The 23899-nt window shown below is 38.0% G+C and overlaps 2 protein-coding genes across 3 annotated transcripts in view; one reads left to right on the top strand and one right to left on the bottom strand.

The window, feature by feature from the left end:
* LOC146399831 (uncharacterized) overlaps nucleotides 1-23899 on the bottom strand; it is a 250265-nt gene that overhangs the window by 183473 nt on the left and 42893 nt on the right. The window contains exons 2-3 of one of the 2 annotated variants that reach the window (XR_014815138.1): nucleotides 14494-14742; nucleotides 8359-8402 (exon numbers count right to left, since the gene is read on the bottom strand). The gene's annotated coding sequence lies outside the window, so the exon portion shown is untranslated. The remainder of the gene's footprint in view (nucleotides 1-8358; nucleotides 8403-14493; nucleotides 14743-23899) is intronic. The other variant, XM_084975876.1, reaches the window with a different exon arrangement.
* On the top strand, nucleotides 3315-13874 carry MMP7 (matrix metallopeptidase 7). Its single transcript, NM_001348795.2, is given in 6 exon segments — nucleotides 3315-3587; nucleotides 6908-7134; nucleotides 7221-7369; nucleotides 8689-8817; nucleotides 10655-10816; nucleotides 13564-13874. Coding segments are annotated over 6 exon segments (804 nt in total). The 5' UTR covers nucleotides 3315-3479; the 3' UTR covers nucleotides 13593-13874.

Below are 23899 nucleotides of genomic sequence, written 5' to 3'. Positions count from 1 at the left end.
TCTGCCGCTCCTGCCATCATTCCTTGCTGGTGACAATTACAAAATGTTTGCTTAATAATTAGCTGATTACACAAATCGATCAATATCATACACACACATTAACCAAAGAAAAGTCAAAAAACCACATGATCATCTCAGTAATCACAGAAAAACATTTGACAAAGTCCAACATCCATTCATGATAAAAACTCAACCTGGAGTTCCTGTAGTGGCTCAGTGGTTAACAAATCCGACTAGGAAACAGGAGGTTGCAAATTCAATCCCTGGCCTCGCTCAGTAGGTTAAGAATCCGGCATTGGCATGAGCTGTGGTGTAGGTCGCAGACGTGGCTCAGATCTGGTGTTGCTGTGGCTGTGGCGTAGGCTGGCGGCTACAGCTCTGATTAGACCCCTAGCCTGGGAACCTCCACATGCCACGGGAGCGGCCCTCGAAAAGGCAAAAAGACAAAAAAAAAAAAAAAAAAAAAAAAAAACTCTTACCAAAGTGGGTAAAGAGGGAACTTACCCTAACATAATAAAAACCATTTACAACAAATCCACAGCAAATATAACACTCATTGGAGAAAAGCTGAAAGCCTTCCCACTAAAATCTGGAATAAGACAAGGATGCCCACTCTCGCCACTTTTACTCAACATAGAATTGGAAGTCCTAGCCACAGCAATCAGACAAACAAAATAAATAAAAGGTATCCAAATTGGAAGAGAAGAGGTAAAATTGTCACTGTAGGCAGATGGCATGATACTATATATAGAAAACCCTAAGGATTCAACACAAAAACTACTGAAACTGATCAAGGAATTCAGCAAACTAGCAGAATACAAGATTAACATGCAGGAGTTGGTCGCATTTCTGTACAGTAACAATGAAATATTAGAAAAGGAATACAAAAATACAATATTTTTGTCTTTTTAGGGCCCCACCTGAAGCATATGGAGGTTCCCAGGCTAAGGGTGGAATCAGAGCTGTAGCCACTAGCCTACACCACAGCCACACCAATGCCAGATCTCAGCCACGTCTGTGACCTACACCACAGCTCATGGCAATGCTGGATCCTTAACCCACTGAGCAAGGCCAAGGATCAATGCTGTGTCCTCATGGATGCTAGTCAGATTCATTTCCAGGATCCATGACGGGAACTCCATTTTTTTTTTTTTTCAAAAATACGATACCTTTAAAAATTGTGCCCCCAAAAATTAAATACCCGGGAATAAACCTGACCAAGGAGATGAACAACCTATATGCTGAGAACTATAAAACCTTAATCAAGAAAATAAAATAATATTCAAAGAAATGGAAAGAAAATTCATGCTCCTGGGTTGGAAAAATTAATATCATAAAAATGGCCATACTACCCAAAGCAATCTACAGATCCAATGCAATCCCTATCAAATTACCCATGACATTTTTCACAGAACTAGAACAAACAATTCAAAAATTTATGTGGAACCACAAAAGACCCGGAATTGCCAAAGCAATCCTGAGGATCGAAAACCAAGCAGGAGGCATAACTCTCCCAGACTTCAGGTAATATTACAAAGCCACACTAATCAAGACAGTGTGTTACTGGCACCAAAACAGACATACAGACCAATGGAACAGAATAGAGAACCCAGAAATAAACCCAGACACCTATGGTCAATTAAGCTTCAACAAAGGAGGCAAGAATATAAAATAGGAAAAAGAGAGTCTTTTCAGTAACCGGTGCTGGGAAAACTGGACAGCTGCATGTAAACCAAAGAAACTAGAACACACCCTCACACCATGCACAAAAATAAAGTCAAAATGGCTTAAAGACTTAAACAGAAGATAAGACACCATCAAACTCCTAGAAAAGAACATAGGCAAAACATTCTCTGACATCAACCTCACAATGTTTTCTCAGATCAGTCTTCCAAAGTAAAAGAAATAAAAGCAAAAATATATCAATGGGACCTAATCAAACTGACAAGCTTTTGCACAGCAAAGGAAACCATAAAGAAAAAAAGGACAACTTATAGAATGGGAGAAAATAGTTTCAAATGATGCAACTGACAAGGGCTTAATCTCTAAAATATACAAACCACTTATATAACTCAACAGCAAAAACGGCAACAACCCAATGGAAAAATGGGCAGAATATCTGAATAGACATTTCTCCAAAGATATACAAATGGCCAAGAAGCACATGAAAAAATGCTCAACATCACTGATTATTTGAGAAATGCAAATCAAACCTACTATGAGGTATCACCTCACACCAGTCAGAATGGCCAGCATTAAAAAGCCCACAAATAAATGCTATAGAGGGTGTGGAGAAAAGAGAACCTACCTACACTGTGGGTCGGAATGTAAATTGGTACAACCACCATGGAAAACAGTATGGAGGTACCTCAGAAAACTAAATATAGAACTACCATATGACCCAGCAATCCCACTCTTGAGCATATATCCAGACAAAACTTTCCTTGAAATAGGCACATGCACCCATATTGTTCATTGCAGCTCTGTTCACAAGAGCCAAGACATGGAAACAACTTAAATGTCCATTGACAGATGGATGGATTAAGAAGATGTGGTGTATATATACACAATGAAATACTACTCAGCCATAAAAAAGAACAAAATAATGCCATTTGCAGCAATTTGGATGGAACTAGAGACTCTCACTCTCTAAGTGAAGTAAGAAAGAGAAAGACAAATACCATATGATATCACTTATATCTAACATATGGCACAAATGAAGCTTTCCACAGAAAAGAAAATAATGCACATGGAGAACAGACTTGTGGCTGCCAAGGGGAAGGGAGTGGGATGGACTGGGAATCTGGGGTTAAGAGATGCAAACTATTGCCTTTGGAATGGATCAGCAATGAGATCCAGCTGTATAGCACTGGGAACTATGTCTAGTCACTTATGACGGAGCATGATGGAGGATAATGTGAGAAAAAGAATGTATGTACATATGTGTGACTGGGTCACCTTGCTGTGCAGCAGAAAATTGACAGAACACTATAAACCAGCTATAATGGAAAAAACAAAAATCATTTAAAATAAAAAAAATTTTAATTATCTGATTATTTGTATGTTTTATGTACTTTTCTATGCATTTCAAATTTTTTAAAAACATTAATATATAACATGTCCTGACTAATGCTCCCTACAATTTTAAAATTGAGAAGACATGTCTACGCAGCAATTTGATTCTGGCAAATAAAATGTGTTTTCTCATGGGTTAAATTTATACAGCAGACAGGTAGGAAAAAATCCTTTGAAAGACAAATACATTGCATGCTTCCTGCCAATAAGGACATAATACTTCCTCGTTGTCATTAACGAAAAATAACACACACCTTCAAAGTCCTAAGAAGAAAAAAAAAGCATTCCAATGAGTCACTTATTTCCACAGTCAAGGCTGAGAAGCTATATAAATTTCTCCAGCCTCTGGCAAAAAACACCAAACCAACCTAAAGTCCAAGAACAACCATCTGTGGACAGCAGCTATGCAACTGGCTGTACTGTGTGCTGTGTGTCTGCTGCCTGGCAGCCTAGCCCTGCCGCTTCCCCGGGAGGCAGGAGGCATGAGTGAGCAGCAGTGGGAACAGGCTCAGGTATGTCACCGGCCCACTCACCTGGGGCTCCAAAGGCTCACCATCAGCATTAGGAAGTGTGCTTTTCAATTTTGATAATTTTTCTGATTATGAAGGCAATATATGTTTTAATCAAGTAACTATTAAGAGCAAGCTTTGGAGCCTGCCCAAACTAGACTCAAGTTCCAATTCCTCCACTCAACTGTGTAGATGAACATAGGAATGTTATTAAATTTCTTTGATCTTCAGTTTTCCTCACTGGGAAGTTGAAGAATATAATGATATCAATAAATGGGGGGTGTTGTGAAGCACTTAACAGAGTCCCTGAAATGTACTCAATAGATTGACATTGTTATTTGTACTATTATTTATTGTAACTTGAGATTTTTTTCATAAAGAGAAAAATATTGTCTCTGAAAATGAGAACTACTTGTGATAAAGAATCTTGAAATTAGAAAATATGAGTGGAGGAGTTCCTGTCATGGCTCAGCAGTACCCATGAGGATGCGGGTTCGATCCCTGGCCTCACTCAGTAGGCTAAGGATCCAAGTTGACATGAGCTGTGGTGTAAGTCACAGACGTGGCTTGTGTCTGGCATTGCTGTGGCTGTGGTGTAGGCTGGCAACTACAGCTCCCATTTGACCCCCAGCCTGGGAATTTACATATGCCACAGGTGCAGCCATAAAAAGACAAAAAAAAAAAAAATGAAAATAGAAATTACACCTCTCTCATTTACAAGTCAATAATGATGGGCTAGGCATGAATTTCTGATTTTGTTTTCTCATATGTCCAATGGAAATAATAATAACTGTGTTTTATACCTCACGGGATTATTCTAGTAAATAAATGAAGTGGTAACAGTACCAACTATTATGCATGTGACAATTACAGATTATGAAGTATGTCCTATAAATTGTTTCATTGTATCCTTAGCCTTTTCCTGGGAAAAAGAAAAACAAAAACATATTAAGTTGACTTACATACTTGCTAAAGGTAAAGATAGGAGTTCAGAACACGTTCTGGTTCAAAAATCATGTTCTTTTCAATGTACTACTTCATAAGCAGCCTAATAAGTGTAAGAAATTAATACTTGGTAAAATAATGGGATGTCTACACCTAAATATTTATAATTTAAGCTTTTAAACATAATAAACGTCAAATTTTATTTCACACTATCTTTGACTTTTTTATTTATTTTTATTTATTTTGTCTATAAAAGACAAAGCATAAAGCTTTTAGGGCCACACCCAAGGCATACAGAGGTTCCCAGGCTAGGGGTCGAATCGGAGCTACAGCCGCTGGCCTATGCCACAGCCACAGCAACGTGGGATCTGAGCTGCGTCTGTGACCTATACCTCAGTTCATGCCAATGCCGGATCCTCAACCCACTGAGCAAAGCCAGGGATCGAACCCACAACCTTATGGTTCCTAGTCAGATTCATTAACCACTGGGCCACAAGGGGAACTCCTATCTTTGACTTTTTTTAAATCTCTGCAATGTATTAGGTTGAACCATAGGAAATGACTGATATTTGACTGTTTTTCAATCTCCAAATCAGCAATTTCATATGGTTTCACTTAACAGACTCTCCAGAAGAAGTGAGCTTGCTTGCAAGAGATTTGAGTCCCATTACTTAGTGTGCAGGTTGCAAATAAACCAGAGTGAGGTTGTCTGGGTTTAAAGGGAGGCAGGAAAATTCATCTCAAGGAAAATTCATCTCATTTCCTTGAAAATTCATCTCAAGGAAAATTCATCTCAAGGAAGAGCAATTTCTTCCAAAGGAAAGGAGAAATCTTCCTTCCAAAGGCTTTATAAAACCTACAGCTCTGGATGGGATAAAATGAGCTGTTTGTTTTTAAATAAAGGATTAACTCCTAATTGCCACAGATAAACAATGAATTCCATTGTACTGAATAAATCACAGTCATTGGTAACAGGAAGAGAGAGCACAATATTGCTAAAATTACTTACATAAAGTACATACTCCCAAGAGGTTCTTGGGTAAATAGCCATTACCATACACTCCCAATTAGATTGCAAATGAGTGCTCCAGTGTTTAAACCATTTTTACAATGCTATCACACATTATATAATCCTATACCATTTTCTGATGAAATGGGCTTTGGAATCAGAACACAAGTTTAAATATCAGCTCCTTCAGTTACTCATGGGGTGACCTCTTGTAAGTTATTTCACTTCTCTGAGCCATGATTCTTAAGATATAAAATAGGAAATTGCTGTACTCTACTTCATGGAGTGATTATGAGGTTTAAATGAGGTAAGTATGTAAAAGCTCCTAGTATAATCCCTGCCACTAGAAAGTGCTGAATTAAAGTTCTCTGGGGGCTGCCTCTATTGTTATTTCATTCATTTTCTATTTCCAAACCTAGGCTTTGGACTGACATCCTCCTAACCATTCACTAGGGTCCTTTAAGAAACTCTCAGGAGTTCCCACTGTGGTACAGCCGGTTAAGGATCCAGCTCGGGTCGCTGCTGAGGTCTACGTTCAATCCCCTACCTGCCACAGTGGATTAAGGATCTGGCATTGCCGCTGCAATGGCATAGAAGGAAGCTGCAGCTCAGATTCCACCCCTTGCCCAGAAACTCCATATGCCATGGATGCAGCCCCACAAGAAAGAAATATGCAGGGACCCAATTGTGCATAGAATACACCTGAGACCAGCTTTACCCTGCAGCCTCTTGAAGTGGGCTTTACTAGAAATTTAACCAGGGAAAGCATAGGACTGGCAGTCAAGAAACTCAGGACTATTTCTGCTACTAACTTAATACATGACCCTGGGCAAATCATTTAGTTACTCTGAGTTTGGATTTCTTCACCTGGAGTATACATACATTAAACTAAATAATGTCATAATACTCAAAATCTTAAAACCTTAAACCTCAGCTGGAACTAGATCTGCAGAGAATCTTAGAAGGGGTAAGGTGACCTCAGATCTTCCCCATAGGGTCTCTGGTGCCAGGGGAAGGTCTCAGTGGTGCCCCTTGAGGACACACTGGGAAATCCTCCTGATGGGCTATTACAAAACAAGTCTACGTGTTACAAAAGTATACAGTGGGTTTCTCCTCAAAACATTTAATGGGATCAAAGAGAAACGGAGGGACTCTTCTTTTGCTCATGAAATGGAATGTCAATGCTTCATCATTAATATTAAATTTTGCTTCTCATTAAGCACACTTGTTTTACTTGATGACTATGTAACTATTCTGTCTTCAAACCACTGTTTGAGTTCACAGGAATCGGAGGCAAAGATGTGCAGACTTCTGAGATAAAAGAAGATAATAAACAAGAATTACAGACCAATTACTCTCTTTCCAATAGGGCTATCTCAAGAAATTTTATCCATCCAACTCAAAAACAAAGGATGCTAATAGTTTGGAAGCCAAACTCAAGCAGATGCAAAAATTTTTTCGCCTGCCTATAACTGGAATGCTAAACTCCCACATTATAAAAATAATGCAGAAGCCCAGATGTGGAGTACCAGATGTTGCAGAATATTCACTATTCCCAAGCCAGCCAAAATGGACTTCCAAAATAGTCACCTACAGGTTAGTTTTGCTTTGGCTCATTTAGGCAAAAAACAATAAAGCCTATTTCCTAAAAAGTCAAACATTGTTTTCTTGTTTGCTACCAGGATTGTGTCATATACTCGAGACCTACCACATGTCACAGTGAATCAATTAGTGACAAAGGCCTTAAAAATGTGGAGCAATGAAATCCCATTGAGCTTTAAGAAAGTTAGCTGGGGAATTGCTGATATCATAATTGGCTTTGCAAGAGGAGGTAAGGAAGATTCATGCAGGCTGCAATTTTGCTTATTGTTTGTATCAGTGAGCTTCTGTTTTTCAGAATTTAAAATCTTTAATGAGGGAGAGAGAGATCCCATTAAAGATTAATGAGACATAAAGACATATCAATGTTATTACACTTTTTTCTAGTTCATTAATTCAGAGCCACTTTTTACAGCAGACAATGGCAAACTATGCCCCCTGAGCCAAATCTGTAAATAGATATTTATTAGAACACAGCCATGGTCCTTCATTTACCTATTGTCTATGAGGACTTTGGGGCTACAATGGTCAAATTTAGTGATTGCCATAGAGACCATCAAGCCCATAAGTCTGGTCCTTTACAGAAAAAGTTTGTCAGCCTGTTCTGTAGCATGAATCATGATATATACATATTATGTGTATTTATGGGACAGTTTAAAATATATCTAAATAACACCAACATTAAACCAGAAGAGGAAGGTGTTACAACTTCCAAAGGCTTTACGTGGTCTCCAAGAGGCCAAACAGCCCTTGTAGCCTATTACCAGCACCCTTCATACAGTTAGAAAGTAAAAAATAGAGCACTTTTGTATTAAAGGGCTTAAGAAGATATAAACCATCCACATGAATGGCTATTAATTGCTGGTATTTCGTGGTGCAAATTCAGAGAAAAATTGTTGCTCTTTTGCATCCTCTCTAATATTAAACTGCCTGCATGCTCTCGGTTCGGCTGAAATTTGAACTTCAACCACAATACTGACAAGACTAAAGAAAATGTTACAGAAAGCACTGATCATGGTGCTCCATATTTTTCAAAAACTGGATAAAATGGATATGGCTTGACACCAATTTCAAAGTAAATATCTCTGCAACACAAATAAAAGCACAATCAAAATCCATTTTAAGACACCCTGAGCACAGTCCTCCAAGAGTCCGTCTACTATACCCACAAAGAATAACCTAGGTTTTTAAGAAAACTTATACTAAACGGAATGCAAGTACCTGTTGAATCCAGTACTCAAACTTACTCTCCACCCTGCCACCATCTGACAAAAAAAAAAAAAGATTAAATTTAATACTCAGGTGCCACCGTAAATTAGATGGAAATGTATTTGAAGTCTCATATCAGTAAGCTTTCAACATATGGTGATTATCAAAGATGAGCAGTGGTTTTGCGCAAGAAAAGGTTCCTGGGACAAATAACCAAATTACTCTGTGAATGCAGCTGGCGGCTTGGGTGCTCTTTCTAGCTTCAATAATCATACAAACTAAATGATAAAATGACTGGAGATAAATTCAGTCACTAAAAGCAATCACCATTTTTTCTTTCAGCTCACGGGGACGCCTACCCATTTGATGGGCCGGGAAACACACTGGCTCATGCCTTTGCACCTGGACCAGGCCTGGGAGGAGATGCTCACTTTGATGAGGATGAACACTGGTCTGATGGTGGCAGCATAGGTACAGCATCCCATATTCTTCCCACTATGCAGCCTTTTTCAAATCCTGAACTTCTCATATCTTAACTATCTATAATTTGATCATTGTTTTAATTAATAATAGTTGTTGAGCCCTTGCTAGCTGCCAACCTCTGTACTATGTACTTTAAATGCATTATTTAATGTAACATGCTAATGATGGTACATATATAAAAAAAGATAGATGCTCAGGCTATGGAGTCAAGCAATGCTGGGTTCAATTTGCTGAGTTATTTAACTTCTCTGAGCCCCTTCTCTATGAAATGGGACTATGAGTAATTCCCACCTTACAAGATTGTTGTTTGAATTAAATGAGATAATGCTTGTGCACTGCTTAGTGCTATGCTTGGACTATATTAATTATTCAATAAATTATAGCTCTTTTTTAGATATCTCCAAAATAATTTTTTAATTGGAGGAGAATTCTTATATTATTCACTATTGTTCAGAAAGAACCCACCATAATCCAGGTCATTGTATTCATTATTTTACAAAGTAGAAAATTATAGATATAACAGAAAACTAATAAAGAGGAGCTCTAGCAAAAATAATCTTAAAACTGGAGACAGTTAACTGGCCCTGAAAATTAAATTAGTACTTGTGTTTGGCAATAGGAATTCACCACTATGGTCATGCCTTGCCATGAAAATCTAACCTAAGTAAAATTATGACACTGCTTCTATTTCACTTCTTAGATATCTTTTTCCTTCTTCTTCTTCCAACTGAAGGCAGGCTAACAGTAGCTTCCTTCAATCTAATGCACCACAACTATAACTCTAGCCACTCAAACTCACAGGCTCACATGTTCCCCCTTATTTGCAAAGCCTTTCTATGAGTCTGAGGGAGAGAGACGCATATATGTAATACACTTTAACAAATCAAAAGCAAAACAGCATCGCCTGGAGATCCTGCCTCATAGTCAAGCTTTCTCAAAGCCAACTTTCTCTATCCTGCCATTCTAAGTTGCTGTCATTTATTGAATAACCATTATTTTCCAGATATTGGGCAACTCTGATTATTATAACAAATTTACAATGTAGGAATCGTTATCTCTATTTAACAGATGAGGAACTGAGACTCAGAAATATCCATTAATTTGTCCAGAGTTGTCCAGCTAGTAAGTAGCAGAGGTGGGTTTCAAAACCAAATCTTTGCACTTCTAAAGCCTTTGCTTTCCACTACTGAATACTTCTCTCTGAGTGGTTATATAAGAAGCAAATAGGCAGAAAAACATACATTAAAAAAAAAAACAGAAGTGGTAATGAAATTAAAGCATTACTATTCTGATTTTCCTTCTAACCTCCCTTCCCTTGTTAAGGCCTGGAAACAAATAAGTAAATTATTGAGGATTTAAAGAGTTAGTTAGGAGTTCCCTTGTGGCACAGCAGGTTAAAGATCAAGCATTGTTAGTGCTGTGGCACAGGTTCGATCCCTGGCCTGGGAACTTCCACATGCTGTAGATGCAGCCAAAAAAAGAAAATAGAAGAAAGAAAGAAATTAACTCACTTTGGGAGCTCTCTTGCAGCACAGCAAGCTAAGGACTCGGCATTGTCACTGCAGCATCTTGGGTCATTGCTGTGGCATGGGTTCAATTTCTGGCCCAAGAACTTCCACATACCACAGGTGCAGCCAAAAAAAAAAAAATTATTAACCTGTATATCAGAAATTGACAAAACATTGTAAATAAACTATATTTTACTTAAAATACATTTTAAAAAGAGGTATAGTTATTTTTTCTTATACATTTTATTTTATTATATATTAATTATATATTTTATGTATATATGTTTACAGTTACTGTATGTCTCTCTTCATTGCAGGCATTAACTTCCTATATGCTGCAACTCATGAACTTGGCCATTCTTTAGGTCTGGCTCATTCGTCTGATCCTAATGCTGTGATGTATCCAACCTACGGAGAAGTATATTCCAAGGATTTCAAACTTTCACAGGATGATATCAATGGAATTCAGAAATTATACGGTAATATTTATGATTTCAAATAAGAGGGATTTTACATTGTCTCCTTAGGCTAAGCTTGAATGAGAAAGGTAGAGAAATAGGTATTTGCTTGGAAAAACACACTGGAACTTTTATATCTAACACCTAATGGAGTTTCCAGGTAGCGCGGCAAGTTAAGGATCCAGCATTGTCTCTGTTATGGCTTGGGTTCTATCTCTGGCCTGGGAACTTTTGACCTGGGTGTAGCCAGAAAAAAAATAATTTATTGAGGAGGGAAATTTGAGACCTTAGATACTTGAAATTCAACCAGGCTATCTTATTCTACAGGGATTTTGATTTTAAGTTTTTAGTAATATACTATCATGTGGTGAAATCTTGAAAATGACACTATCAAGGATTTTTTGCATTTTGTTTTTCAAGCCAGTACCCATTCTTTTTTTTTTTTTTTTTTTTTTTTTGTCTTTTGTCTTTTTGTTGTTGTTGCTGTTGTTGTTGTTGTTGTTGCTATCTCTTGGGCCACTTCCGCGGCATATGGAGGTTCCCAGGCTAGGGGTTGAATCGGAGCTGTAGCCACCGGCCTACGCCAGAGCCACAGCAACGCGGGATCCGAGCCGCGTCTGCAACCTACACCACAGTTCACGGCAACGCCGGATCGTTAACCCACTGAGCAAGGGCAGGGACCGAACCCGAAACCTCATGGTTCCTAGTCGGATTCGCTAACCACTGCACCACAACGGGAACTCCTGGTACCCATTCTTATTTCTTGTTCAGTTCAAATACTTTCGGGGAGTCTCCCCCAAGGGATGGACTGAGGAACATAACACCTTCTGCCTCAGCTTCCTGCTCCTAAGGATTTGGCCCTAGGTGATTAAACGTGACCCAGCTTTTCCCACCTGCATATATGCATAGCAAAATGTGTTAACCATAGACAGTGACTTTTTATAATCGCTGGTCATGACGCTTATGAATATCTCCACTTTTTTGTTTTAATCAAGTTCCAAATCTAATTTAAAAGATAAGCTGATTTATGTTTGCTTGATTAAGTCAGTCAGAAAGAGTAATATGAGAAAGGAATCAAAAGATAAGGATAAAAATCCATGTCTCTAGATAAAGATGAGAATAGTAAGATTCAAAGAGGCTAAAAGAATCTTTTAAGGTCAAGAGGCTGCTGAGTGCTTGAACAATGATTCCAAGCCAGGGTTGCATGACTTTATACTCTTTCTACTACACATCTCAGGGTATCACTACTTAGTAAGTTTCTTTCTCACTGCTCAATAAGCAACATGGAAAAGACAATACATACAGAATGATATCTTTAAGTATGAAGATATAATTAAACCTTTCAGTAAAATATCAGGATGTTAAGAATGCACTGCAAAAAGATTATCTAAGAGTCTTGGAATGGTCAGAAAAGCAATGAAAGTATTTCCAAAGAATAAATATTGTTATGTCCTCAGGGGGAAATTACCCCTGCAGGATAAAGGATTTAAAGCTTATCAGTTGAGCCTAGAAATTACTGTCAATCAGCATTTCCCAAATTGTGTTCCCAGAATACTAGTCCAAAAAGACAATTTCCCAAAAAAAGGATGCTATGGAAAAACAAGTTCAAAAACTACTACCTACTGTATTTCAGGGGCTTAGGATGTTAAAGAGGGCCTAATAAACTCTCATTTAACTCAGCACTTTCTAAATGTCCCATCCTTTCTGTAAGACACCCAATAAGTCCTCTCAGAATAGCATTTCAAAGAACATATTTTAGAAAATACCATGTAACTGTACCTGATTCAAGGAGCCACTGCTGTCAAAAAAAAGTCCATGAAACACTGACAATTTGTTGGTAAAGCTATCACCAAGAAAATAGAAAATAGTACCTCCTCTTATAAAAAGCCACACAACTCATGGAATACTCTATGGCATGTATAACTATCTTCAAATTTTAAGAAAATTAGAAAGGAACTAAAAAACATTCTGAGGCAGACTGATTAGATTTAACATAATAAAAATGGATTGGCCATTAAATCCTTAAGTAGGAGACAATGAGGTGCCTCCAGGCAAAGTTGGAAAGAGGTAGCTCTGGACAAATGAAAATGAGATTTAATTACATAGGTTTTAAATATAGGGAGTTCATTAATCCAAGAAGTGGTATGAATAGAAAATGTAATTTCAAAAGAATGTGATTAGGAGTTCTCTTGTGGCACAGCCGGTAAAGGATTCAGCACTGTCACTGCAGCAACTTGAGTCACTGCTATGGCGCAGGTTCAATCGCTGGCCCAGGAAATTCCACTTGTCCCAGGCACAGCTGGAAAAAAAAAAAAGAATGTGTTTAAACTTACAGATGTAAAATTCCCAATGTTCTTTTCAGGATAAAATAATAGCTAAAACCCATCAAGCATTTACAGTGTACCAAGATTTATGTGCATTAACTCATTTAATCCAACAATCAGAGTTGCTACTGGCCTCATTTGACAGATTGGAGATCTAATATGAAGAGAGGCTAAGTAGTAACTTACCCAAGAACACATAGCTGGTAAAATGACGAAGAAAGGATACAAAGGTGTCTGACTCCCCAGGGCCTAAATGCTACACGGTACTGCCTTTTTAGCCTTTGGAGGTTGATCTTCAGAATCTTTGTCTCAGGCACAGAAAACTAGGCTGGGTGAATGATAGGCTGTACATACTGTGACATTTCTTGTGTGCTTATAGTCTTAGGAGGGGTTTTTTTTATGTTTTATACATGGTCAGAATATTCTTATTTTGTCTTTTAACAGGAAAGAGAAGTAACCCAGAAAAGAATTAGAAACTTCAGGGAGAACACACATTCATTCACTGGATTCTACATAACACAACTGTTTCCTGACCAGAATTAATGAACATTGTTGCTACACTTCACTAGGCACTCACTGCCTCCATCCTTGTTTCATGGTTGGTTTTTATATGTCTCTCTCCCGCTCTGGGGATAGGATCTTCAATGACATGACTGTGTCTTACTCATCTTGACTCTCCTCAGGCAACGTGCACTTGGTGGATGTCAATAAATGTTATATACACATATAAATAAAATTTTTATTCCATGGTAAAATGACTCCATTTGGGAATACTATTTCTGGAGCAAGAGAAGACATGCTATACATTGATATCAAAGACTAAGACCAAAAAAAATAATTAAATAAACCCACCACATTATTTTGGGAATTTAGCTGCACCTCGCCCTATCATCAGGAGGAGAAATTGTAGTTTAGCATAGTATAATAATAATACAATATAACATAGCTCAAGATAGGATAGCCCAAAGGTACAATAAGTTCCTCTCTTCCTTTTAGTCCAAGCTCTCACTCTGAGTATTCTGGGAAGTCCAATACGTCCCACAAAATGTGTGTGAATTCCCAAGTATTTATACTCTCACAGTTCCTATCCCTGCCCTGAGTTCACTGTGTCTCTCTGCTACAGCCACTCTGTGTTCCCCTTCCCCTGCCCCATAACAACCCAGATATCCATCTCACCCTCTTGTCTTTGTTTCTCCAAACTAGTCCTACAAGGCTTCTATGAACCCGTTGACATTGCCGAAGATTTGCATCAACAGTGAGATTTTACATTGCACAGGGACAGAGAAATTAAACAAAACTAAAATTTGGATATTACCCTTATCCTTTAAATCTTTTATATATCCCAGCATCAGGAATTTCCCACTGGCCACTTACCTCTGCAGACTCCAATGTCCCGAATCCTCAATATCTGAACCGCCTCCCTTCTGACTTCCCTCAGAAATTCATTTTTCTGAGGTGCGAGTAGCTCTCCTTTCCATGCACAGAGACTCGCCACTGTGCTTCCGTGGGAGAAATACTCTCCACGCAGGGTTTGACTCTTTAGCAGGACACAGAGCTGGCAAAGGCTTTTCCTTTCAGCCGTCCCTTCTCCTCCACACTCCTTACATCCATGCATGGTTTTATCTAGAAATAGAGGGATGAAGAATTGGAATTTACTTTCTTACTGATATAAATTATGCCATACATATGCACTCTGAAAAAATGCAGTCATTTTTTAAAAATTCACATAAGGATTTTTTTCCACCCAAAATGGATCAATCCAAAACTGAGATACACCATCAAACCCATTAGGAAGCCATTCCAGGGATAGATAACATGAGGGGAGAATCTACCACCTAGGCAAAATATGAGGTATATATGAACAGGAGTTCAAAGAACCTTGCAAAACAAAAGGGAATACAACATCGTCTCTGTGAGGATGCAGGTTCGATCCCTGGCCTTGCTCCGCGGGTTGAGGATCCAGTGTTGCCACAAGCTGTGGTATAGGTCATAGCTGTGGCTCAGATTCAATGTTGCTGTGGCTGTGGCATAGGCCCCAGCTGCAGCTCCAATTAGATCCCTAGCCCAGGAATTTCCATATGCTGTAGGTGCAGCGATAAAAAGAAAAAAAAGGAAATATATATATATAAGGGAATAGGTCTAAAATAAAAATGAAAAGGAAGATAGAAACCATTAAAGTTCTTTCTTTATAGATGACAAAAAAAATCAAGAAAGGTTAAATGATTTCCATAAGGTTCACATTAAGCAAATGCGTGATTAAAGTGTATTTTTGTTTGTTTGCCTGTTTGCACTTTGGTTTGGGCAGCAGAGGGTTGTATCTATCTTATAGCTGAAATGGATATTAATTGTTTTTATCTGCTCAGCATCCCTTCACCCTACTTTTTAGGACAAGGCCTGGCTTTCCCCTTTGTATGCTGTCTTAGTGAGACATCACGTAGTATGCCACATGCTGCCAGGGCTGAGAAGGGAGTATATAGGACCCAAGTCTGGCCTATCAGACACTCTCCTGAAACACCAAAGCCTGACTCACTCCAGCAGTGAGTTTTAGAGACATTGCCTATTCATTCCTGCACCCAGATAAATCTCTGAAGCTGCCCTGGGTCCCGTCCTACAAACACCTTTGGTACAGGGTTTCTCTTCCAGTTTTTGCAGCTGACTGCATTGCCTTTCAATAAATTTTGTCTTCTGTGTATGTTATCCAGAGACCGTTTATGTCTGTTGTTTGCAAATCCCTGACATAGTAGCTTGACTGTCTCTCCTATAGTATCTGATATATGGGGTCTGTGAATATCTCACCACACACTCCAATCTTAACTGAATTTAGGCGTCAACTGAGCATAGAAGTTGAATTTTCTTATTCCTATCCAAAAAGCATAAGGATGACTTCCAAACATAACTTTTGCCTAGGAAATAAGGATCCATGTTCTTTTTTAAAAGTGTGGTTAAATACACATAAGATTTATTGTCTTAATTTTTTAAATGTGCAGTTAAGGATATTCACATTGTTATGCAAGAGTAAATGTTCTTAACCTTAGCACAATTAGCATGTTCAGCTGAGTAGTTCTTTGTTAGGTGCTGTTCTATGCATTGTGGGATGTTCAGCAATATCACCCGGCCTCTCCCATTAGATGCCAGTAAAACACCCTCAGTTGTAGCAACCAAAGCTGTCTTCAGACATTGCCAAATGACCCCTGAGGGGCAAAATAGCCCCCAAATGAGAACCACGGGGCTAAAGAAAATAAATTCTTATTTCATTGCATTATTCTCAATGTCCCTTCCTACATTTTTTTCATGCCTACCTCCCACTAAACCAGTGCCATCCCATGGGAAAGGAAAACAAATAAAAGATGTGGCTTTGCCTTTTTTGATGCCTATTTGAGGAAAGGATTGTGGCATTTTAAGGAATAAAACCAACTATATGTCAAAGCCAAGATGATGTATTTATAGAAGTTCGCAATACTTGTTTGATTTTGCTAAATTACTTTCATCGTTACCTTTTCTAATTTTAAAGTCAAACTCCAGTTTAAGAGAGAGGACTGAGCACATCAATCTGTCTGCACTCCCCTCTGAGTTTCCATTTAAGTGGTAGTGAGGCAATAAAACAGAATAGGAGGAAGTCTATGCATGGACAAGGAATTTCAATAAATTTCTGAAGACCTAATATAGGTGACAGGTGAAATACATCAGACCCGGCTTGGGTTATGCAAAGAGGTCTCAAGGAGAAATAAGAGTTAAATTGTCCAACCCCAGAGAGGCTTGGAAACTTCAGTTGGAAGGCTTGATGAAGGCAAAGGTGAAAAACAGGGGATTAATAGAAGATCTGTATGTATCATTATCAAAATAATTGACTCTGACCTTGTTTCTGCAAGAGAAATGCCAGCGATTTAGATATTTACTCCTAGAAAACAATCAAAGTGTCCTTTGCCAAATGCATCTTAAAATAATTTGAGAGAGAGAACAGGGCATTGAAAGTGGGTGTTGTGGACTTCTCCTGTGGCTCAGCGGGTTACGATGATTTCATTTGTCACCTTTTCCTTTATCAAACCTGCCAACAGAAGTTTCCAAGCTTCTCTGGGGTTGGACAATTTAACTCCTATTTCCACTTGAGACCTCTTCATATAACCCAGGTTGAGTCTGATATATTTCACCTATCACCTATATTAGGTCTTCAGAAATTTGTTGATATTCCTTGACCATGCATAGACTTCCTCCTATTCTGTTTTATTGCCACCCGATTTGTGGTACTTTGTTTTGCTATGGGCACCCTGGGAAACTGATATGCATGTGAAGATAAAATAAACTCACTCCTGTGCAACAGGAGCATAGATAGTCTAGCTCTCATGCACTTTTTCTGAGATAGCTAATTCAAGACATTCTACAAGCACACAGGATGAAATCCAAGAAGGAGAAAGATGTCAGATACAGAGCTGATAGAAAAGGAAACACAGAATGATAGTTAAGCACCAGGACTAGGAAGTAACTAGTCCAGTCAATGGGATATGAAAAAGATAGACTCTGAGAAAAATGAGATAGACACTAGGCAATATATGGAATGATGAGTAAGAATCTGGAAGATCTTTAGGATGTGGTGAAGGGGCACGGACTTCTCCTAAAGCAGAGGAAAGGCAACCAGAAAAGTTCAAGCAAAATGAGAAATTATAATAAAAATCACACAGTCAAATGTGACATGATTTTAAGTAACTAGAGGAGTGGAAGAATGGATAATTCACTTGAAACTTAGGGAAAATCCTCCTTGGGGAGGCAGAGAAGTCATGTTGCTGGAGTCATGGCTCATTGCTTGGCTCTGCATTAAGTAATGTTTATATGGTGACATATTTAAATGCTTTTTACTGGTTATTCAGTATTCAGGATCAGCATACAGATAAAGTTCAAACAACTTAATTATAGTCACAGAATGAAATGTAAATTTTATCCATCATGACAATGTAAAAATATAAGAAGTTGAAACCCATCGCCAGTTTTACATATTGTAAAACATGCATGTTTACATACTAACATTGCAAAAATAAGATGGCATCTTGCAACTGGGGCTGGTAAGTCTCCAGAAGAGGATTTGAATTTGTTTTTGCCAATTGCATGGAGCTCTATCAACCTGAGATCACTTTATATTAAATCAGTTACTTGAGGCTGTGTAGACCACACTGTTCATATGAATTCAATCAGCAAATCTGTAAAAATACCAGCCTGGAGATCACATACTCAGTAACTATGGTTTTTTCCTCTCCGTATTATGACTGAGGAAGCCATATGCCCTTGCTGCATTTTTGATGTGGCAGGTTTATTTCTCTCTCTCTCTTTAATTGAAGTATAGTTGCTTTACAATGTAATGGTATTTTTTGCTATAGAGCAAAGTAATTCAGATATATATATATATATTCTTTTTTAAATATATATATATTCTTTTTTAAATATATATATTCTTTTTTAAATATCCTTTCTACTATGGTTTATCATAGGATATTGAACATAGTTCTTTGTGCTGTACAGTAGGATTGCTGTTTATCTCCTCCATGTAAGAGCTTACCTCTGCTACAGGTTTATTTCTCTGTGTGAGAAATAAAAGACCATGCACTAAAAGACCAGGCATTTGGTGTCCTGGCTTTATGTCAGGATCCCCTGTTATATCCTGCTTCTTGAATATCTTTCCTCTTCTGGGACACATAGTACACATAGACAAGGCTCATCCTACATAGATGACATTCTGAATCACTGAAATCTGCTAATCAGAATGTCAAGTTTAGATGCAGTAATTAGAAAAAGACAAAACTTTGTACAGTAATCTTCCCTTATGCTAAATGTCAGTTTTCCAGAATTATCAATTTCTTGTCAGTCTTTTTTAGTGATAAACACAAATAACAGTCACGTTCAGGATGGTGGCCACCTCTCCCGACAGTCTTTATTCAATGGGAAGAGGCACAGTGGTCCTTGGGTGTCAAGTGTGTACTATCCTGCCTATTGCCACAGTTGTTTGGAGCAATGGCAGACACCTGCCTCAAGTAGTACCCTTTGGATACCTTCTCCGGGGAACCATGAAATTCCATTCACTTACCATGTTCCAGGCACTGTTCTAACCTTGAGGATATGGTTGCAAACAAAGAAAGTCACTATGTACATGGATTCCAGAAACTCATCATAAACAATGAATGGAAAGACCCAAAGAGTGGGAACTCTGAACTGAGTCTTGTTCATGGTGAGCGTGCTATTTATGGATCCCTTGGCAAGCAGCTGTGCGCATGTTCCTGGAGCAGCCTGTACATAGTTTGCACACAGCTCTGGTATCCAGGGTGGGCAAAAAGGATCCTGTCCTCTAAATATCAGGGGTCTAATATGTGATCACTGATTGCTGCTTCTGACCACAGTGGTACAGGCAAAAAAGGTGACAGCCATTGTTGTTATGGCTCTTCCTATCATTGCAAGTCCCTCCCCCTCCTGCCAAAGTGAATTCTACATGATTTAAAGGATCAGTGACATTTTTCTTCCTAAATTTTTTCTTTTTTCCCTATTGGGAACTAGACAGAAGACTAGGGAATTCAAAAACAACTGCGTTTATTGTGGAAATTAGAAAGTGACCACACATGCCCTGAAGATGGTACAGGCTCAGAAAAGACCTGAGAAAACCTTAAGTATGTACCTCCAGCAGATCTTTGGCATAGAGACAGCCTACAATAGTAAAAAATATATAAAAATAAAAAAAAAAACAGCCAACACTGGAGAAGGAGGATAATGAGGTATCAGGAATTACCACATTATTAGATTCAAATGACCAATTTTCAACAACAAAAAAGAAAAAAAATCACAAGGCATTCAAAGAAACAGCAACATGTGACTGATTGAAAGGAAAATATAAAACAACAGAAACTGTCCCTGAGAAATATCTGATGGTGGGCTTATTACAAAAAACTTTAAATTAACTATCTTATGCTCAACATTACTAATTATTAGAGAAATGCAAATCAAAATTACAATGAGGTATTACCTCACACCAGTCAGAGTGCCCATCATTAAAAACTCTACAAACTTTGCAAATGAACTTACGGTTACCAAAGGACAGGTGTGGGAAGGGATGAATCAAGGGTTTGGGACTGGCATATGCACACTATGGTATATGGAATGACTGGAACTGCTGTATAGCACAGGGAACTCTACTCAATATTCAGTGATAATAAAAAATCTGAAAAAGAATGGATGTATGTATATGAATGACTGAATCACTTTGTGTATAGCAGATATTATCACGACATTGGAAATCAACTATACTTCAATAAGACTTTTTTAAAAAAAATCTACAGGAGTTCCCATTGTGTCTCAGAGGTAACAAAACCAAGTAGTATCCTTGAGGATGCAGATCCGATCCCTGGCCTCACTCAGTGGGTTAAATATCTGGTGTTGCCCTGAGCTGTGGTATAGGTTACAGATGCGGCTCAGATCCTGTGGCTATGGTGTAGGCTGGTGGCTACACCCCTAGCCTAGGAATTCCATATCCTGCATGTGTGGCCCTAAAAAAAAAAAGGTCTATGAAAAATAAATGCTAGAGAATGTGTGGGGAAAAGGGAAAACTCCTATACTGTTAGTGCAGATGTAAACTGGTGCAGCTATTATGGAAAACAGTATAGCAATTCCTTTAAGCCTAAATATACAACTGCCATATAACACAGCAATCCCACTCCTGAGCATCTACACAGAGAAAATTATAATTTGAAAAGATACATGCACTCCAGTATTCATTGCAGCACTATTTACGATAGCCAAGACATGGGAGCTAAACTAAATGTCCATCAACAGAGGGGTAGATAAAGAAGATGTGGTACATATATACTATGGAATATTACTTAGCCATAAAAAAGAATGAAATAATGCCATTTGCAGCAACATGGATAGACCTAGAAATTATCATACTAAGTGAAGTAAGTCAGATAAAGACAAATATCATATGAGATTACTGATATGTGAAATCTAATAAAGAATGATACAGGGTTTCCACTGTGGTGCAATGGAATCAGCAGCATCTCTGCAGTGCCAGGATGCAGGTTCAATCTCAAGCCCAGAACAGTGGGTTAAAGGATCTGGTGTTGCTGCAGCTGCAGTATAGGTTGCAACTGTGGTTTGGATCTGATACCAGGCCTAGAAACTTCATATGCTGTGGGGTGGCCAAAAAAGGTGGGAAAAAAGAATGATACAAAGAAACTTGTTAACAAAACAAAATAAAACTCAAAGATTTCAAAACCAAACTTACAGTTACCAAAGGGAAAACACTGAGGGAAGGGATAAAATGGGAGGTTGGAATTGACATTTACACACCATTATACGTGGAATGGATGAGTAACAAGGACCTACTCTATAGCACAGTGAAATCTACTGAGTACTCTGTAGTGACCAATAGGGGAAAAGAATCTGAAAAGGAATGGGTGTATGTGTATAACTGATTCATATTGCTATACACCTGAAACTAACACAACATTGTAAATCAACTATACTCCAATAAAATTTAATAAAAATAAATAAAGTAACTATCCTAAAGATGATCAAAAAACAAAAAGAAGAGAGCTGTAAAATCAAAAAAACAATATACAGGAGCTCCCTGGTGGCCTAGTAGTTAAGGATCCAGCATTGTCACTACTGTGGCTCAGGGCACTACTGTGGTATAGGTTCAATCCCTGGCCCAGGAACTTCCACATGCTGCAGATACAGCCAAAAAATATATATACAAACAAAATAAAAAGATCAAAAAAGAAACATTGGAAAGAAAACCAAAAAGATATCCTGGAGTTGAAAAGTAAAGTAACTGAAATTTTTAAATTCACTTGAGGAATTTGGAGTTCCTGTGTGATGCAACCAGTTAAGGACCCAGCATTGTCTCCTCAATAGCTTGGGTTGCTTCTATGGTGCAGGTTTGATCCATGGCCTGGGAACTGTCACATGCCACAAGTACAGCAAAAAAAAAAAAAAAAAAAAAAGATAAAATAAAATAAAATTCACTAGAGGAATTCAAGGGTAGATTTGAGCAGGCAGCAAACTTGAAAACAGGATAATGAAAAAAAAAAATGTATTGGTCACATCTGCAGCATGTGGAAGTTCCTGGGCTAGGGACTGAACTCTCACCACAGCAGCAACCCAAGCCATTGCAGTGATAGTGCTGGATCCTTCACCTGCTGCACCACAAGAGACAGTGGAAAGTATTAAATCATAGCAACAGAAAGAAAAAATACTGAAGAAAAGTGGCCAATAAGCAGACTAACATACATATTGTGGGAGTCCCAGAAGGAGAAGAGAGAAAGGGAGGTAGGAAATATTTAAAGAAATAATGGCCAACAACTTTCCAAATTTGATAAAAGACATGAATATAAACATCCAATAAACTCAAAAAATCCCATGTAGGATAAATTTAAAGAAATCCACACCAAGACACATTTCAACTAAACTGAAAGACAAAGAGGGACTCTGAAAGCAACAAGAGAGAAGCAATTCATCATTACAAGGGATTCTCAATAAGATTATAAGCTAGTTTCTCATCAGAAATCTTGGAGACCAGAGCCATTCAGCTGATATATTCAAAGTGCTAAAAGAAAAAACTGTCAACCAAGAACGCTATATCTGGCAAAACTGTCCTTCAAAAGTGAAGGGAAAAATTAAGACATTGCCAGATAAACAACAGAAGAGGGCATTCATAATCACTAGACCTGACCTGAAAGAAATGCTTAAAGAAGTCCCATAGATTGAAGTGAAAGGACAGTAACTCAAAGCCATAAGAAGAAATAAATATCTCAATAATGTAAATATACAGACAATTTTAAAATCCACTATTGTTATAACAATGATGTGTAATTTCACTTTTGTTTTCTACATAATTTAAGATATTTTAAAAATTACTAGTTTATATTTTGGGACACACAATGTATAAAGATGTAATATTGTGACATCAGCAACTGAAAAGGGTGGAGATGGAGTTATTAAAGGACAAAAGTACTTGTATGTTATTGAATTTAAACAAGTATAAATTAAAATTATAGTGCTATAACTTTAGGGTGTTAAATGTAATCCCCATAGTGACCACAAAGAAAATAGTTCAATTAATATACACGAAGGAAATAAAAAAGAAATTTAAATACTTTATTACAAAAAAGCAACTAAACACAAAAGAAGACAGTAATGCAGGAAATGAGTAACAAAAAATTATAAGGCATATAGAAGAAATTATAAGGCATATAAGGAAATAGCAGAATGTCAGAGGTAAGTCTCTCCTTATCAGTAGTTACTTTAAATGTAAACAGATCAAACTCTCCAAACAAAAGACAGTGACTGGGGTGTTTCCACTATGGTGCAAAAAGTTAAGGATTTGGCATTGTCTGCAGCAACTCAGTTTCAATCCCTGACCTGACACAGTGGCTTAAGGATTTGGCATTGCTGCAACTTGATGTAGGTAGCAGCCTGGGCTCAGATTCAATCCCTGGCTCAGGAACTTCCATATGCAAAGGATGCAATCAAAAAAGAAAAAGGAAAAAAGAGATAGTGATCAGTAGACTGGATTAAAGAATATGAGGGGGTCAGGGAAAAAATATGATGCAACTATTTACGGTCTACAAGAGACTCACTTAGATCCAAAGACACAAATAGGCTGACACCAAATAGTAACCAAAAGAGAGCAGGAGTGGCTATACCAACAGCAGATAAAATATACTTTAAATCAAAAAAAGTTTGTACGGAGTTCCCGTCGTGGCACAGTGGTTAACAAATCCGACTAGGAACCATGAGGTTGCGGGTT

The sequence above is a fragment of the Sus scrofa genome, chromosome 9 (genome assembly GCF_054392235.1).
Source record: "Sus scrofa isolate SSC_HxYL_T2T_F1_AM1 chromosome 9, Sscrofa_HxYL_maternal_Yorkshire_Landrace_v2.0, whole genome shotgun sequence".
NCBI classification, from domain to species: Eukaryota; Metazoa; Chordata; class Mammalia; order Artiodactyla; family Suidae; genus Sus; species Sus scrofa.
This window is presented reverse-complemented; position numbering and strand designations above follow the sequence as displayed.